General features: G+C 39.1%; 1 protein-coding gene across 2 annotated transcripts in view; it reads left to right on the top strand.

The window, feature by feature from the left end:
• The window catches only part of man1b1a (mannosidase, alpha, class 1B, member 1a), a 43451-nt gene that overhangs the window by 10098 nt on the left and 16264 nt on the right, over window positions 1-17089 (top strand). Inside the window, exons 1-9 of one of the 2 annotated variants that reach the window (XM_051938184.1) lie at window positions 5358-5477; window positions 5649-5757; window positions 7655-7860; window positions 9270-9415; window positions 9601-9719; window positions 10055-10246; window positions 13286-13434; window positions 15544-15732; window positions 16237-16427. In XM_051938184.1, coding sequence (XP_051794144.1) covers window positions 5460-5477; window positions 5649-5757; window positions 7655-7860; window positions 9270-9415; window positions 9601-9719; window positions 10055-10246; window positions 13286-13434; window positions 15544-15732; window positions 16237-16427 — 1319 coding nt within the window. In that variant the 5' untranslated portion in view covers window positions 5358-5459. Of the gene's footprint in view, window positions 1-5357; window positions 5478-5648; window positions 5758-7654; window positions 7861-9269; window positions 9416-9600; window positions 9720-10054; window positions 10247-13285; window positions 13435-15543; window positions 15733-16236; window positions 16428-17089 lie in introns of those variants that run through there. The other variant, XM_022191008.2, reaches the window with a different exon arrangement.

Genomic DNA, 17089 nt, shown 5'->3' with positions numbered 1-17089 from the left:
AACAAAGAGCATTGTGGAATTTAGCTAGGAAAGGGGCACCATGACCAAGTCTTCTGTGATGCTTAATGACCTCCAGTTATCAAACATATGTTAACTCAAGCTGGCATTTACTACAATAGTGATCTTACATCCCAGTGGCAGTAATGAGAGCTTCCTTTGTGGCATTTATCAGTTGTCTGTGGCATAGAATAGCATTATGGGCGCAAAAGAAGTGCTCAGTGTACTCCGTTATGAATATTTTAAAATTTGTGTGAAAGCAAAGGATCAGGCTTTGGTTTGTGACAATACTGCTCTGTTAAAAATAGCTTTGATCAGCGCCAGGATCAGTACATCACCAGTAAAGATTTATATTCTAATTTTGAAAACTGGTCCCAGCTTGTCTCCTCTTCCTTTTGAGATGTAATGATCAAGTTGCTTTTTTTGAGGTAGGTATGGTACTCTGCAACAAAATCTGCTCTGTGTTATTGTAATGCATATATAGATACACATCCATTTTCATACACATTAATTCATGGTAGTTTTTGAGACTTTTCCAAATTTTCTAATTAATTCTGCCTTTAAGTTTTCCATTAAAAAGTAGCTGAGAACATAGACCATAGTCAAATACACTCCTTAAATCATTTCAACATAATTACTTTGATCACTTTTTAACGACACGATTGACTCTCGTAAATGGAATCCATTCTGCTCTCTGGATTGAAAAGGCAAACGAGTGCTCGTATCGACTAATCTGTAAGGTTTTATTTCGGCAGTATATCAACAGACATTTTCTTCTGTGGAGCCAGCTTTACAGCGGGGCTGTCGATCTGCCTCGGCACTTCTCTGAACTCGTCGGTCGTCAAATTTGATGACACTTCGAGGTTCCTGAGAAGAAGAAAAAACGTTCCCTGCAAATCATGTTCCTTTGAGTGGTTTGTTGGCTCAGTGCTTACTGCTCACATGGATCAAAGGACTTCACTAAGCAATTTTCCCCCATTTACATTGGTTTTCTTCCATGTTTTCCAAGGCGAGTATATCAAGTGGAAGCGTAGAATTTGAAACACTCTTGTTCAATGTATACAGGGTGTCCCTAAAGTCTGGACACATAGGAAATCTTATTAACTATATATTTTTTTGCCTCCACAGGTGAAATATGGCTTTGTAGAAGGGAGAAAGAGTTGAACTGGTACTTCTCAGTGGACATGAACGATGCACATGAAAAATAGTGTTTTTTTTTAGGGCTAGCATGAGTTTTAGCCATGATCAATTCTTTATTTTCTGCTGATGCATTTGGCTGTTCAGAACAGGATTTGTCTGTGACACTACCTGTTTCTTTAAGCATTTTAGCCACCTTTACCACTGTGGAAAAGCCAAGTGGAATCCTCCCTGGATGACGTGCTTCTAATTCATCTGCTATCTTTCGATACACACGTGGACAAAATTGTTGGTACCCCTCAGTTAAAGAAGGAAAAACCCACAATTCTCACTGAAATCACTTGAAACTCACAAAAGTAACAATAAATAAAAATGTATTGAAAATTAAATAATCAAAAACAGCCATTACTTTTGAATTGTTGATTAACATAATTATTTAAAAAAACAAACTAATGAAACAGGCCTGGACAAAAATGATGGTACCTCTATAAAAGATTGAAAACTATTTGACCAGAGTGACATCATTAACTCAGGTGTGTCATTTAATTGACATCACAGGTGTTTCCAAACTCATAATCAGTCAGTCTGCCTATTTAAAGGGAGACAAGTAGTCACCCTGCTGTTTGGTGAAAAGGTGTGTACCACACTGAACATGGACAACAGAAAGCGAAGGAGAGAATTGTCCCAGGACATCCGAAAAAAAATCATAGACAAACATCTTAAAGGTAAAGGCTATAAGACCATCTCTAAACAGCTTGAAGTTCCTGTGACAACAGTGGCTCATATTATTCAGAAGTTCAAGACCCACGGGACAGTAGCCAACCTCCCTGGACGTGGCCGCAAGAGGAAAATTGATGACAAATTGAAGAGACGGATCGTTGGAATTGTATCCAAAGAGCCCAGAGCAACCTCCAAAGAAATTAAAGGTGAACTCCAAGGCCAAGGTACATCCGTGTCAGATCGCACCATTCGTCGTTGTTTGAGCCAAAGTGGACTTCATGGGAGACGACCAAGGAGGACACCACTGCTGAAAAAAACTCATAAAAAAGCCAGACTGGAATTTGCAAAAATGCATGTTGACAAGCCACAAAGCTTCTGGGAGAATGTCCTTTGGACAGATGAGACCAAACTGGAGCTTTTTGGTAAGGCACATCAACTCTATGTTCATAGACTCAAAAACCAAGCATATGAAGAAAAGAACACTGTCCCTACGGTGAAACATGGAGGAGGCTCAGTAATGTTTTGGGGCTGCTTTGCTGCATCTGGCACAGGGTGTCTTGAAAGTGTGCAAGGTAGGATGAAATCTGAAGACTATCAAGGCATTCTGGAGAGAAATGTGCTGCCTAGTGTCAGAAAGCTTGGTCTCAGTCGCAGGTCATGGGTCTTCCAACAGGACAACGATCCAAACCACACAGCCAAAAACACCCAAGAATGGCTGAGAGAAAAGCGTTGGACTATTCTAAAGTGGCCTTCTATGAGCCCAGATCTGAATCCCATTGAACATATGTGGAAGGAGCTGAAACATGCCATTTGGAGAAGACACCCATCAAACCTGAGACAACTGGAGCTGTTTGCTCATGAGGAGTGGGCCAAAATACCTGTTGACAGCTGCAGAACGCTCATTGACAAATACAGAAATCGTTTAATTGCAGTGATTGCCTCAAAAGGTTGTGCAACAAAATATTAAGTTATGGGTACCATCATTTTTGTCCAGCTCTATTTCATTAGTTTGTTTTTTTAAATAATTATGTTAATCAACAATTCAAAAGTGATGGCTGATTTTGATTATTTAATTTTCAATAAATTTTTATTTATTGTTACTTTTGTGAGTTTCAAGTGATTTCAGTGAGAATTGTGGGTTTTTCCTTCTTTAACTGAGGGGTACCAACAATTTTGTCCACGTGTGTATGTCCATCCCTCATGTCCACTGAGAAGTACCAGTTCAACTCTTTCCTCTTTTGATAAAGCCATATTTAATCTATGGGGGCAAAAAATATATAGTTAATGAGATTTTCCATATGTCCAGACTTTAGGGACACCCTTTAGTATTAACTTTGAAAAAGGAAATATAACATCCACACAATCTATCTGCTGGTATTCTAAAGTCTTATAAAGAGTGTGCTTCAGTGCTCTCAAAACAAAACTTCAAAATCAACTTAATTGCACCACCTCAATTTGGGTATTTGAACTTATGCAAAAATCAAAACAAACTGTTAAGATTCACTGAATTATACAGGCCCCACAGTAGGAATTAAATGCAGAAAGAGCCAGTACACCTTCTATTAATGAGAGTTTTCTTTTCCAGCCATACCCCAAAGGTTTTCTATTGGATTAAAGTCAGGCATACTCGGCCAGATCATAGTTTTCTCCTTTTATATTCTTCAGAAACTTTTCTGTGTCTGTTCTCGTAATAATGCTGGAATATTCTATTTCTGCCAACTTTCTTCAGACTGGGATTCACCTTGGCGGCAAATATTTTAGTGTATCCACGGGCATTTTATGGCACTACTTTCCCAACAAGTTTTGCACTCATGTCCTCACACTCCCACTTTTATGCTTCACTGTTGGGACTACGAATTCACTGTGGTGGTCCTGGTCTTGTTCATACCAAACATGAGCCAAACAAATATATCTTAGTCTCATCTGACCAAAGAATCCCCTCCTTACATTCATCAGGATGCTTTTTATATTCTTTAGCAAAGTTTAAGTTTGTAGTTTGTTTTGGAGAGCAAGCATCGATTTTTACACCATCCTTTGAGATTGCTGTTCTGCAATGTTCTTCTCACAGTCGTAAAGTCTCATATTTCCCTTCATCACCTCTCTACCAAACCTAAACCACTTCCCCATCTGTTTTTTTTAGAGCTTGGTTGTGAAAATAGCATACTGTCCATTAGCATCATTTTAGGAAGATGACCACAGAGACCCTGATTAGCTCCACTATATCTTGGTCTGTACCTGCTAATTACTACTGCAACTGTGTTTCATTGATTTTTAGCTGGTCATTGATCTTCCAGTGTACTTTTCCATCTTTGTGAAGTCTCCAATGTAGATTTTCCTTTCATTCTTCTGGAATTTTGTGGAGCCATGATGCAGACATGGATTTAGACGAAACTCACAGGTCCAAAACGAAGAAGGTTCTGTTCATTTCACTCATATTTGGCCAATTGGAAATCGCAATTGTACTTTGTTTTATATGATGCAATAATTACAAGATATCTGCAGGTATTAAAAAGTCTTGTGAAGCATTCAATTAATTTACCTCCAAACAAGCTTGAAAACATACAATAAAACTAAAATTAAGCATTTCTAGCTTGTGTCTTAGTGAGTCCAGGTGTGTTCGCTTTTGTTGCTTTGAATTTCTTACCGTGGGTGTTTATATTTTTTATATAATCTTTCAGAATAATTGCTTTTTGTTTGTTCATACTTTTCAACTTAGATATTATGATAGTGAATTTAGAGTTGATTGTATTCATTTAATATTGAGAGAAGACACAATTTTGAGTCATTTCACGTTTAAGTAAAGTTTCAGTCAACACTATCAGATTAATCTCTCATAGGCAAGTGGTGATTTTACTCTGAAATTAGTAAGTAATGTTATTTGGTTAATGAATCCATCCATCTATTCCTTTTCTTTGTTGTTTATCCACATTCAGGGTGCAATATGTGTGAATTATATCATTACAAATTATTGTTTCATAGTTGAAATTGATGGAACTGTCATAAATATTCATTGTACTCTACATTGTGTGTTTGGTTTTTCCATTATACTCAAAAAATTTCGACTTTTCTGACAGTGAAACGGGTTGTATATGACTTGGTAAATCCTCCAGAAACTCTGTGCATCTCTGTTCAGTTTACATGGATATACAGTAGTGGCCAAACAATACAGTATTTTTTATAAAGGAAAATATTCTCTCAGGTTCTTTGGAGCTTTAGAATATAAGTCTTACTGTAAATCTGGCTTTGTCAAAAGCTAGTATATACATTTGAGTCTTCTAGTGATTACAACTTTCAGGAAAACATTTCCACACCGTCGCATTGTACAGACTGTCCCCATGCTGTTATGTTGAAAGAAGCATAGCAAAGTAAAAAGAAAACGTCCCCTGAGATAAAGTCTGTTGTGTGTTCGTCGTGGCTCAATAGTTTCACGGTGTTGCACAGGTGTTAATTAGAGCAGCCAGCAGAGTGTCACCAGCCTGCCTGTTAGCCTTAAACCCTCAGAGACCCTGGTGTCGTTCCTCCCTTTACACTGCCAGCTCGAGCTTGTTAGATGTTTTATTTGTGAGCTGTCAGTGTACGTACGGCAACACACCAAGTGGAGAGACATGTTGAATTTACACCGGGTAAGGAGGGCCATCAGTCAGCCATCTTTTCAACTCTGCTACTTTAAAGGAAGGCATAAACAGATTTGCGTGGGAGGATATTAGAGTCTGCTTTGAGGCGTTCGTGATTGCAAGTCGAAGCTGTTGGACGCGTTTCAGTGCAGTTAGCGCTGTTTTCTTATCTGCCCACAGAAATGGAAGCAGCTGTCTCGGCTCCAGCGAAGCCTCATCCTGTTCCTGCTGGCTCTGCTGCTTATACTGGGACTGCTCTCCTACCCCAGCATCACGGAGCAGTGGAGAGGTACACAAAGCCCACTCGATGCTCAGCTCACATGCACACATTCAGAGTCTGCCATTAATCCTAATGGTGCTGCTGCTTAGCTAGCTGAAGCTAATGGACTGGGGTGCATATTTTCTGTGAAATTCAAATTTAAAACACCAGGAGACACTGAAAGTGAATAGTTTTTCTTGATTTAGAATGTTAGATATGATTAGAATGAGTGGACAAAACTGATTTTTTTTCTTCCATTTTTACACTTTACACATTTTACAGTTTATGGGTGTTTTTACTCCTGTCAAATTTTTACTTACTATGAGCTCATTTTTTACTGTAATATAAAGTCCTGCACCTCTATAGAAAACACACAGCCATGGCTAGAGGGATTCCAAAATGTCTTCTGTGCAGCAATACAAAGTTAAAAAGCTATAAATATTGGGGAAAATTGTGAGGAAAAGAAAGTTTGATTATTTATTTTGCAAAATAAAAATAAAGTATGTGCAACTTTTTACAAGTGCCCACAAGTGTTACTGTTCCAGCATGAAATGTGACTCCATCTGCTGTATATGGTTTTTTTTTTTTTACAACTTAAATTTTTCTTAATTTGATTCTGTACTTGTCTTGTTTCTGATCTGTGTAAACACATCCTGCAGTTCAGCCGAAAAGTTGTGAAATTTTAATCAGGTCACTGTTCGTCGCAGCTGAGTCACTAATGGCTGCATGTTTGTGCCAAGAAGTGCAGAATTTTTTTTTTTTTTTGACAGATTTGGTACAAACAATTTATGTTTAAAAAAGGAGGTGAAAAAGGGCAACTTTTACTTGGATTTGGCCAAGTTTTTTGATGGAATGGCACATACACAGGTGAGTTCTTTCAGGAATGTCAGAAAGTTGAATAATTCAGTTTTTACAGTTTTTGACGAACCTAAATGGTGCTATTATAGCATTCTTTTTTTTAAAAAAAACTATATTATTATTATTTCTATGGCATCATGCCTTTCAAACCCACTGACCGGTTTTGGGTTTCAAAAGGTTAATGCTAACTTGAAAAACTAAGCTTTTGGTAAAGGATATGAACTATGTGGCTGCTCAAACTTCAAAATGTGGGGTGCAGAGACATGACCGGGCATGAACAGCAGGAAGGAAAAGGTCTGTTTATATGGAACTATGTGGCACAACACTTAAACTGCACTGTCATGGTAACCGTCCCCAATTCATTCTGCTCCGCCCACGGTGATGAGCTATCAGTAGCTGCAGAGAAAGGAGAAATATTTGATCGGGACAAAAGGAAAATGGAGCAGGAGACAAGATACAAGATCCTGAAAAAAAAAAAAGAAGAAAATATGGCAAGGCTTATCTTGCTCTGGGCTTCGCAGCAAATGTGGCAGGAGGTGAGGACAGACCCCTGTGTGTTTTATGTCAGAAAACTCTAGCAGTGGACAGTGTGAGAACACACAAATTATGACGACACACAGAGACATTAGATCCCAGTCACGTCCAGAAGCCACTTGACGTCTTTCAGAGAAAACTTGATGAATACCGTAAGCAGGAACATTGCATGGTAAAAGCTGCATCGGTGAACAGCAAAGCACAAGTAGCGCCATACAAGGCTACAAACAGAATCTCCAAGTGCAAGAAACCACATACAATAGCTGAGGACCTCATACTCCCCACTGCTCTTGATATGGTGTCAATTATTGACGAGACGACTGCTGCAAAACTGGTCTTTGGCCAAATATCTGCACGCGCACCAGATTACGACGTTATTACGGAGGGCGCAAAAGTTTTTGGTCCTCCGAAATGAGGCCTGAGAGAAACGCTTTAAGAACCGCTGTGTTTGAGCCATAATATGTTAATAGCTTATAGTTTGTTTGCTGGCTTCTTGTAAACGCGGTCTTGTTTCTCGTCTCTTTCTTATGTCTAGGATTGTCTGACAGGGAGGACTGGCTGGAGCTGACTGACCAACAGCTGAAGGCCGCCCCTCCAGGTGTGAAGCCGGTGTTGGGTCCGGCTGCAGGCATCGCTCCAGCTCCTGCTGCTCGGCCACATCTGGAGCCAGCTGTTGGTCTGGATGTTATTGTGGAGGCCAGAGGACCAAATGTCCCCATTTTGCCAAAACCTCCCATTAAGGTTAGACTTCTATTCATACTTTTTTGACTTCAAGAACATTAGATAACCTCATTTAAAAAATAAATATGCATGTTGGCAAAGACTGAGTTGTCATCTGCAGTTTATTACTAGAGAGTGGTCCTACCCACTGAGACCCATCACATCAATGAAGCATGTTAATGATATTTAATCTTACATTAAAGTCAGAAACATCACATTTATACCACACATCAATAAAGCGACATAATAAAATACAGCAGTTTTTGTAATCTCTTTAAGTGCATGAGATGCTTACACTTTCACAGTTGAACCTGCTTTGACCATATTATGGTTCTGTAGAGCTGCACATCCATCACTGATGACTCCATGTTATTCCTAATAGGGAAACGTCCTGCAAAAAATTGAAATATGCTCAAATCCTGACATTAGAACCTGACTTGGCTTAGTGTCAGTCTAAATATTTGTAGTTTTGGGTCTGGAACAATAGTTTATTCAACACAGGGCTCCAGACTACGACCGTTTTGGTGACTGCAACCAAAAATCTGTCAACAGAACATATTCATCGGTCGCACCGGTGTGCCTGATATTTAGGAGGTCTGTCTGTGTCTCTGGGCAGCCTGCCCAGGTAGATAAATCCACTTGGTTTTTGGCCACACACCTGTCTGTGTGATGCATGTGGGGGCGTTTAGGGAACATCGGTAAATTGTGGCGTCTACTGATGCATGCGTAAGGTTTAGGAACATCGGTAAATTGTAGCGTCTGCTTATAATTTGCACGTGGGACCTGGAGGGGGCATCTGTAAATGCAACTTCAGAAAACAACCAAGGTTACAGTCTTCCTACTACCACAAGTAAATTCTCAACCTGTGGGAAACACGGCGATTAAAAAACAAAACAAAACAACAGCATCATGACTTGCATTTATTGCAGGGAGTGCAGCTAAAGAGTTTTTTGCTGTGAGCATGGATGTTCAAAACTGAAACGCTAAAAATGCACAATATATCCAGGAAGTGATAGTAACATCTACCACTGCTTCTTCCTTTTACTAACTTTAAGTCTCAGATCATCCTTAGGAAAAAGAACAGTCATTTATCTGTACTTTTATTCCTGTTTACAACCATTTGTGTATTATGTTAGGCAATTAGTGCAGAAACTGACAATAAATGTAAAATTTCAAATGCTGTGAAAAAGTTTTGGTGGAGCTAAGTTACGTGTTCAACAAAAAGGTTGTGTGCAGCAGTGCAATCAGTGTAAAAAGTTAGTCTGGAACTCTGTAAAACCTCCACAAGGTGCTTTTAAATGGCATTTTAAAAGGTCATGTTTGACGCTCCCATCCAGTGGACCATATATTTAAATAGTTATGAGTCCTTTGCCACGAGGTGTTCATGTTATCTCCCTTGTTTCTAGCTCTAGCCATTTGTTTATCCACAGAAAAAGACATTTCCAAACAAAAGAGGTCCACCGAACCTGCAGAAAGACGGAAATGTTTCAGACACAGTCGGTGGGGAAAAGCAAGAACAGGAGGCGGTTCAGGAGGAAGAAGGAGAAGAGGAGGGCAAAGAAAAGAAGATTGTCAGGTGACCAGTTTGTTGTTTGCTTGTTTTTCCTTTTTAAAAACTGCACAGACGGTTTTGTTGGGATGTTAACAAGACATCGCTCAGTAAACAAATGTTTTCCACCAGCACTGAGCTGTAGTGTATGGATCAGAGAAGAAGGTATGAATAATTCAGGCGTAAGGAATCTTTAAATCTTTATTGCGCAGCTGGAGAGGAGCGATGATCGAAGCCGACCAGGCCACAGAGCCTCCACCTTCGGCCAATGAGAAGGAAGCAGCAGCGCCTCCAGCACCCGTGAACCCCGCTGATACTGTCCCACTGGAAGGTCAGCACTGCATCCTAAATCTTAAAGCTGCAACTCTTAGCAAGTTTAATAAAAAAGTGCTAAATTTTCATACATACAAAGATATAAAACAGATTCTCTCTCATGTAGCTTTGACCAGCTTTGCTGCTATATGCTGTTTAAAGCACAGCACCTGTTTTTTCTGAAATATTTGGACTTTTTCAAGATAAAGTCCTGGTGTGTTCAAAGCATCGGCACGTATGAAGGACTGAATAATCCCCCTACTGCTGATTATTAAAAAAACAAGCGTTGAAAGGGCTTCCTGGAGGAAACGCAGACTTCAAGTTTCACTGTTTTTCATCTCTTTTTGTTTGTAGTTTCTACTGGCACTGCAGACCGACTGGAGGCAGTACGTGATGCCTTCAGACATGCGTGGAAAGGCTACAAGGACCACGCCTGGGGGCACGATGAACTCAAGCCCATCTCCAAGTCCTTCAGCGAGTGGTTCGGCCTGGGTCTGACACTGATTGATTCTTTGGACACCATGTGGATTATGGGCCTGAAAGAAGGTATTATAAACCTCTTATTCTGTCTGTTTTAAGGCACATTAACGTCTCAAATAAAGCACCAACATAGAGATAAGATGTAGATGTTGTATTAGGGATTTTCTTACACTTCTAGGTTTGTACTGAGACAAACAGAAACTCTACAAAGCAGCATGTGTATGGCCAGGATTCAGGAGTAAATTATTGATCTTACAGCAGATTCTTTTAAACCTTTTGCTGTCTTTATGCTGAGCTGAAGCTAACTGTCAGCTAGCTCTCATTTTACATTTACAGTAAAATGATGTACCACATTTACAGATGTACCACATTTACAGATGTAAATGTGGTATTAAGCCTGCAGAAAGTTGGATAAGTGCATTTCCCCAATTGCCAAACTAAATTTTCTTGTTTAGGTCCAGCATTCCTACTTTATCTTGATTATCTTGGTGTAATTCCAAACTATTGCACCACTTTAAACTTTGCTAATAAAATACCTAATGATCTGCCATGTTTGTTTATATCAGGAATGTGCAGTCGTGTGCCTGTCTCTGCTCTTTCCTTGTTTACCTGACAAAGTCTTTCCTCAGGCTGTTTACCTCAGCTGTGACTCAGTCTGCCCGCCAAAGGCCGGTGATGATCAGGCAGATTTGTGAAACATGTAGTCAAAAATCAATTCTGGATCAAAAGTTAGAGTCATTAAAAAGTTCTGAGACAATGAGAGGGCTAACACTCAAGATAAGATAAGATCTACTTTATTCATCCTGGAGGAAACTATTTTGCCAAAGTACAATAAACTATTTTGCCAAAAAACAATTAACAGAGGTTAGTGGAAAATAGAAATAACAAATAATATAAAGTACAAAATGTAAGTTTCTAAAAGTGTTTGTGAAGTGTCACAGTGTGCCAAGAGTCTTAAGTGTGTAAAGTGACTGTATACTAATACTAAAAACTAGAAAGATGACCAGAAAAAGAACTGAATTAGAGTAAGCAGATCTATTGCACCGGCGTATAGCACTTGAGTCTATTAGGAAAGAGTTTGGTGATATTACACATTGAAATAAGACTTCTGGTCTTAACGCCTTATAAGGGCTCCATGAGTTTCCGTTGGGTAGCCTCTTTCCACAGTGTTATTAAGTGTATGCATAAATTCAGTTGACACATTAGGTTTTCCCATCTTATCATTATTTGATCGAAAGTCTGATTTATACATCCTATTCTTCTAATCAGTCTTAAAATGCCACAACACAGGATTTTAGCAAACATGATTTCTCTCTACCGCTGTGCACACAATGTGATCATATGTAGAACTTCTGATAATAAATACCAGAATGTTTAGATTTTTTTAAGCGGAGACATCTGTTTGCATCTTTTCACTCTGAAATCTGAAGGAACTTGAGGCTCAACGTATGAAAACTTAAAAATCTGCAGGTCATGATGATCGTTCTATAATTCGTCGAGGCAAAATTCTCTGAATCAGTGCTTTGTTTAATTCACTACATGCTAGACTTCAGATCATTAACTGGTGAGTCACCCAGACTTCATCCAATATGGGTCCGAACCTATATTCAGTAAATTATCAGGGGGGTTTGAATTTGACGGGACTTTTCTATTCTAACTGGTGCAGCTTTTCCAGTGTTCATGGCATTTAGCAGATCAGAGGCTGAACTATGAAGACAGTTTAACATAGTCAGACTTTCTTTGTGTGAGTCAGCTCGAGAAAACCGTTATGAAGGTGGTTTTCAACTTTCTTTGTTAACTCTGACTTTCTGCTTCAAACTCGTCACACAAACAGGAGTGTTTAACAATTCTTTGACTTGTTTTCTGCAAAAATGAACCGATGGTGTTCAGCTGCTTCAGTGAACAGATTGTCTTAATAGAGGAACATAAAAATTTATGACGGTAAAAAGCTGCGACTGTAAATTTTGTAATACATGAACGCCAGTAGAAAATGTGCTTTAATATATTTATGTTACCGATCAAAACAACTGATTGTTTGTCACTGACAGCTGCACAATAAAACTATCAAACTTCATGTATTCAAACATGATATTGTACTGAAGTGTACGTAGGTCTGACACTGTCTCATAATGAAGGAAAACACTTTATTTTGTGGCCAAATCAAAGTGAAACTAAAGTTACTGATTGAAAATTCTCTGTAATAAATAAAATAAACCAATCAATTTTCTTATTTGTGTTCTATCAGCTGCAGTATCAGCAGTTTAAACGAACCAAACATAAAAACAGATTTATGCAATTTCTACATCAGCAGCTAAATATGTTTCCATGGCTTTGAGTTTTAGTTAAATACCCCAGTACTATACTATATATGTACAATACACTGCAGGTGTCTGTCTGTGTTCCACCAGGACGGTTATTTCTGTCGCTCACTTCCACTTTTGATGCTGTAACGCACATGCCAAGCGCGGAATCCAATTACTCGATTAATTGCCAGAATAATGAACAGAATAGTTAATTACGACAATAATCGATAGCTGCTGCCCTAGTGTACTTAATTGCTTCCATCTCCTCAAGTTAGCTTTCCATTTGATCCTAACAAGCTTTAAAGTCTGTCAATTTTGCATTTTAAAGTGTGTTTGTAGCTGTTGGTTAGCTCTACTACATACATGAACAAAGCTTTATCGAGCCTTTTGTTGCTCCGGTGGGATCTGCACAAAATGAGAAGTAACTTGAGGCTCAACATATGAAAAAATCCAAACGTGAAGGAAGCGAGTTATCAAGAAATGCGATGAGGAGGTCTGGAGGCTCAAGGTTATATCACACACTGCTAGCATCGCACAGTTGTATTGTTGTTAATGATGCAAAAGGAAGGCGAACGTGTTGGATAAAAAGCAATCCCTCTGCTGGTGCTGCTTCTTGATCTTACATCTTCTAAGCAGGAGGTTTGCTTTTCTCTGACAAAGCCTCGGTGGGGGGTTCTGGCTCTGGAGTCCACTTGATGCTGTCACCTGTGGCAAAAACTCCTCCATGCAACTGTATTTCTTTCTTGTCCTCTTTTTTTCCCCCTCCTTTTCACGCTAGTGTAATTTATCTCACTTGACACAGAGTTTGCAGAAGGGAGGAACTGGGTAGAGAAAGAGCTGTCCTTCAACAAGAATGTGGACGTGAACCTTTTTGAAACAACCATACGTGTCCTGGGGGGGCTGCTGAGCTGCTACCATCTATCAGGAGACCAGCTGTTCCTGGAGAAAGCTGTGAGTTGACCCACATCGGCCATTCCTACTGTTCTATGTCTCCAAGAACACGACTGTGTTAACAGAAGGTGTGGGATTGACCAAAAAAGTTCACGCCTGACCATTTCATTTGTCAGAATGTTGTTTTTTTAAATATGTTAGTAAAATATTTTGATATTGTTTTTCTCTGAAAGTTTGACTGTGACTGGCACCCTACTCTACAATTCTGCCAATCACGGGAGTGAAAGTCTGCTTCTCATGGTTAAAAATAAAGGTTTAATTGTTGGTGGAATATTGGAATAGACAGAAATATTTAGATTTTTTTGATCGAACTTGCACCATCATGTAACTACACTGACAGTCGTTAAAAACTTTGAGACCATATTTTTCAACATAATTTTTATTTTGAAGCCCGAAACTGGATTTTCTTCCTATGAATCATTTGTTTAGCATATTGGCATACAGACACAAAAATCTGAAGTTTCAAGAATGATTTCAAAATAAAGAATTTCACAAAAGAAAACGGCACCTGCCAAACACAAAGTCACAACAGTCAATACCGAGTATGGCCTCCATTTGCTTCGATGCAGGCAGCAATCCGTCGGCGCATGCTTTGGACCAGGCTTCTGATTGTAGGTTGGAAACAGCCCATACGCCTGGTTACATCACTGTAGCTCAAACCGGCCTCCACCATACCCAGTGCCCAGAGACATTGTTCATGTGATAGACGCGGCATGATGCTGTTCACTGGACTAACAATGATGGCCTTTTTTGGGCCTTTATATAGGCCTTCAAAACCCATTCTCAAATTGTGCAGATACTCACTGAGTATTGCTTGGTGTGTATTTGGTTCACTTTTGCAAAGTGACCAACCCATGTGCAATGAATCATGACAAAATGACAACTCATCATTATCTCAACTACCAGGGCACTAGATCATCAGTAAATCCACAATGAATAATTACAACCCCCCTACAAGTAGAATTCTGCGTACATTTCTACCTCAAAGTTTCTATTGACTGTCAGTATAGTTTGTATTATTCTACCAAAGCAGGGTTGTACCATTGAAGACCAGATGTATATATCAATTAATCTGCAAAATTCCAAGACTGTAGCTACATTTTTTTGTTATGGCTCTGCAAATGCTGATCCACAAATTGGCGCGGAGAAAACCACACAAAAATTCACAACCCCACCTTCTTTGAGAATTTTGCAATCATGTAGAAATTTAAAAGCATTCTAAGAAACAAAAAAGCATTCCTATGTTACAAGAAAACTATGTTGTTTTTACAGAAAGGTTGCATTTTTTTTAGAATAAATTCAATAATACTTCAGTCTTTTCCTCTTCCTTAATGAATTCCTTAATTCTTAACTTCCTTTGTTTTTATGAACACGATTATGTAAATTAAGGGTGTAGGATTGTTTAAAATTGACACTGAAGAGTTTCATGGTCAATCTGCCCTTTTTATTTTAAATTATGGTTTTTATTTTGGTTGCCGTGCTCTTGTAAATGTAGTCGGTTGAGTAAAGCCTTAGAGAAATTACATTGTTTAGAAAAATGTAGAATTGTAAAAGCATTCTCAGAAACAAAAAAACACTCCAAAGTCTTGAGATTGATTACTATCGAACAAACTCATTTTTTGTTGGTAATGCTACTGCAAGACAGTTGCATTTTTTTTCAACTAATTCAATAATACTTTAGTGTTGGAATACATTAGTGCTGTTTTCCTCTTCCTTAATTCTTACCTTCCTTTGTTTTTAAGAACACCAGTGTGTAAATTAGGGATGTAGAATTGATCAAAAATGACACTGAAGAATTAAAGTGATCAATATTCCCTTTATATTTCAAAATCTGGCTTTTATTTAGTTCACTGTGCTCTTATGAATGTATTAGGTCTCGTAAAGCCTTAGAGAAATGAGATTATTTCGGAAAATGTAGAATTGTAAAAGCATTTTTAGAACCAAAAAACCCTCCAAAGTCGTGAGATTGATTGTTATCAGGAAACCCATTTTTGTTGTTGGTAATGTTACTGCAAGACAGTTACATTTTTTTACAATAAATTCAATAATACTTTAGTCTTGGAACAGATATATGGTGTTTTTAATTCAGTTTCTCCTCTACTTTTAAAGAAAGACCTCGGGTCCAGATTGATGCCCGCCTTCAAAACCCCCTCAAAGATCCCATTCTCGGACGTCAACATCGGAAAAGGAACGGCCCACCCTCCGAGATGGACGTCGGACAGCACGCTGGCCGAAGTTACAACCATCCAGCTGGAGTTCAGAGAGCTGAGCCGCCTCACTCAGGAACCACAGTACCAGGTCAGGACACCAGGAGGGGCTCCGCTACAGTCCAACCTACTGACTGAGTGGCTCATATCATTTTGATTTCTCTGAGATGGAGTGGAAAAAGATTGGAGGCAGTCAATATGAATATTTCCTGGGTTAAGATGGAGGGTTTGGAGTTCAGTTAAAGCCCAGCATTAAGTATGTCTGAGCGGCACTCATGGGATTGAAGTGACAAGCACGAGCAAAGATTTGTTTTAAATCCGTCACGTTGTCAGTTTATGAGCAATTCCAGAAACCGGAGATGTTCCAACTCGGCCTGACAGGAAGTTGAATAATTCCCATCATAACCGCAGCCAGAGTCTCCGTCTGACATAAGCTTTTGATGAGCTCAGTGTTATCAAAGTGTGAAATTGCTAATAATTCTCCGATGATAGATTGCCTATGGCGGTATTTTTCAAACATATTAGCTGCGGTAAGTGAAGTAGAGCCGGTGGGTTCATTATCTCATGTTGACTCTTTCCTTTTTACCTTTTCCAGGAGGTTGTCAACGAGGTGATGAAGATGGTCCACACGCTGCCCGGAAAACACGACGGCCTGGTGCCCATGTTCATCAACACCCACAGCGGCCAGTTCACCCACAAAGGAGTGTTCACGCTGGGTGCCAGGGCGGACAGCTACTACGAATACCTGCTCAAACAGTGGATCCAAGGAGGAAAAACAGAAGACAAGTGAGTGCAGCTTTAAAAATTTTGGCATTGATTTTCTGTGGCTCCGAGAGGAAATAAATAAATAAATAAACAACAACAGAGCCATTAAAAAGCCAGCTTACTGTAAATTCACAAAATTTAAATGACTTTACAAAGTACAAAGCATCAGTATGTCTTCCATGACATTAGGTCAAAAAAGTCGGGATGTGAGGCAATAATTCATTAATGTCATGTAATAAAGGTGCTGTAATAAAGATTCCTTCACTGGACTTCTCTTGTAGGTTTTTGTAAACTCCTTCAGTTCCGTACTCTTCTGTAGTACTTTCACAGTGGCTAAAGCTACGCTAACAGCTCACAGAATTAACGAAGAAGCCTAGTTATGAATGACACATTCTCTGCTGTCAAGTGCTGCTAATACATAACATATAATGCATTTTTGTACGTATTCTGCTGTAGTACTTCTTAGGAATAAAGGAGCCTTGTTATGAGTGACTGAATTCCATATGTCATGTGTTAATATATAACATCTATCAGATATCGGTCAAAAATATTGTTTTTCTGTCTTTCTTGATCACCAATATCCGGCATCGGTATCAACCCAGATCGGACACTGACTTGTTGCTGTCAGCAGTCTGGAGAGAAAGGCACCTGTTGCAGGATTCTTCTTTTTCTTCTTCTGCTTC

This window comes from Acanthochromis polyacanthus, chromosome 18 (genome assembly GCF_021347895.1).
Source record: "Acanthochromis polyacanthus isolate Apoly-LR-REF ecotype Palm Island chromosome 18, KAUST_Apoly_ChrSc, whole genome shotgun sequence".
Lineage (NCBI taxonomy): Eukaryota > Metazoa > Chordata > Actinopteri > Pomacentridae > Acanthochromis > Acanthochromis polyacanthus.
Note: the sequence above shows the minus strand (reverse complement) of the source record. Positions and strands in the feature narration are given on the sequence as shown.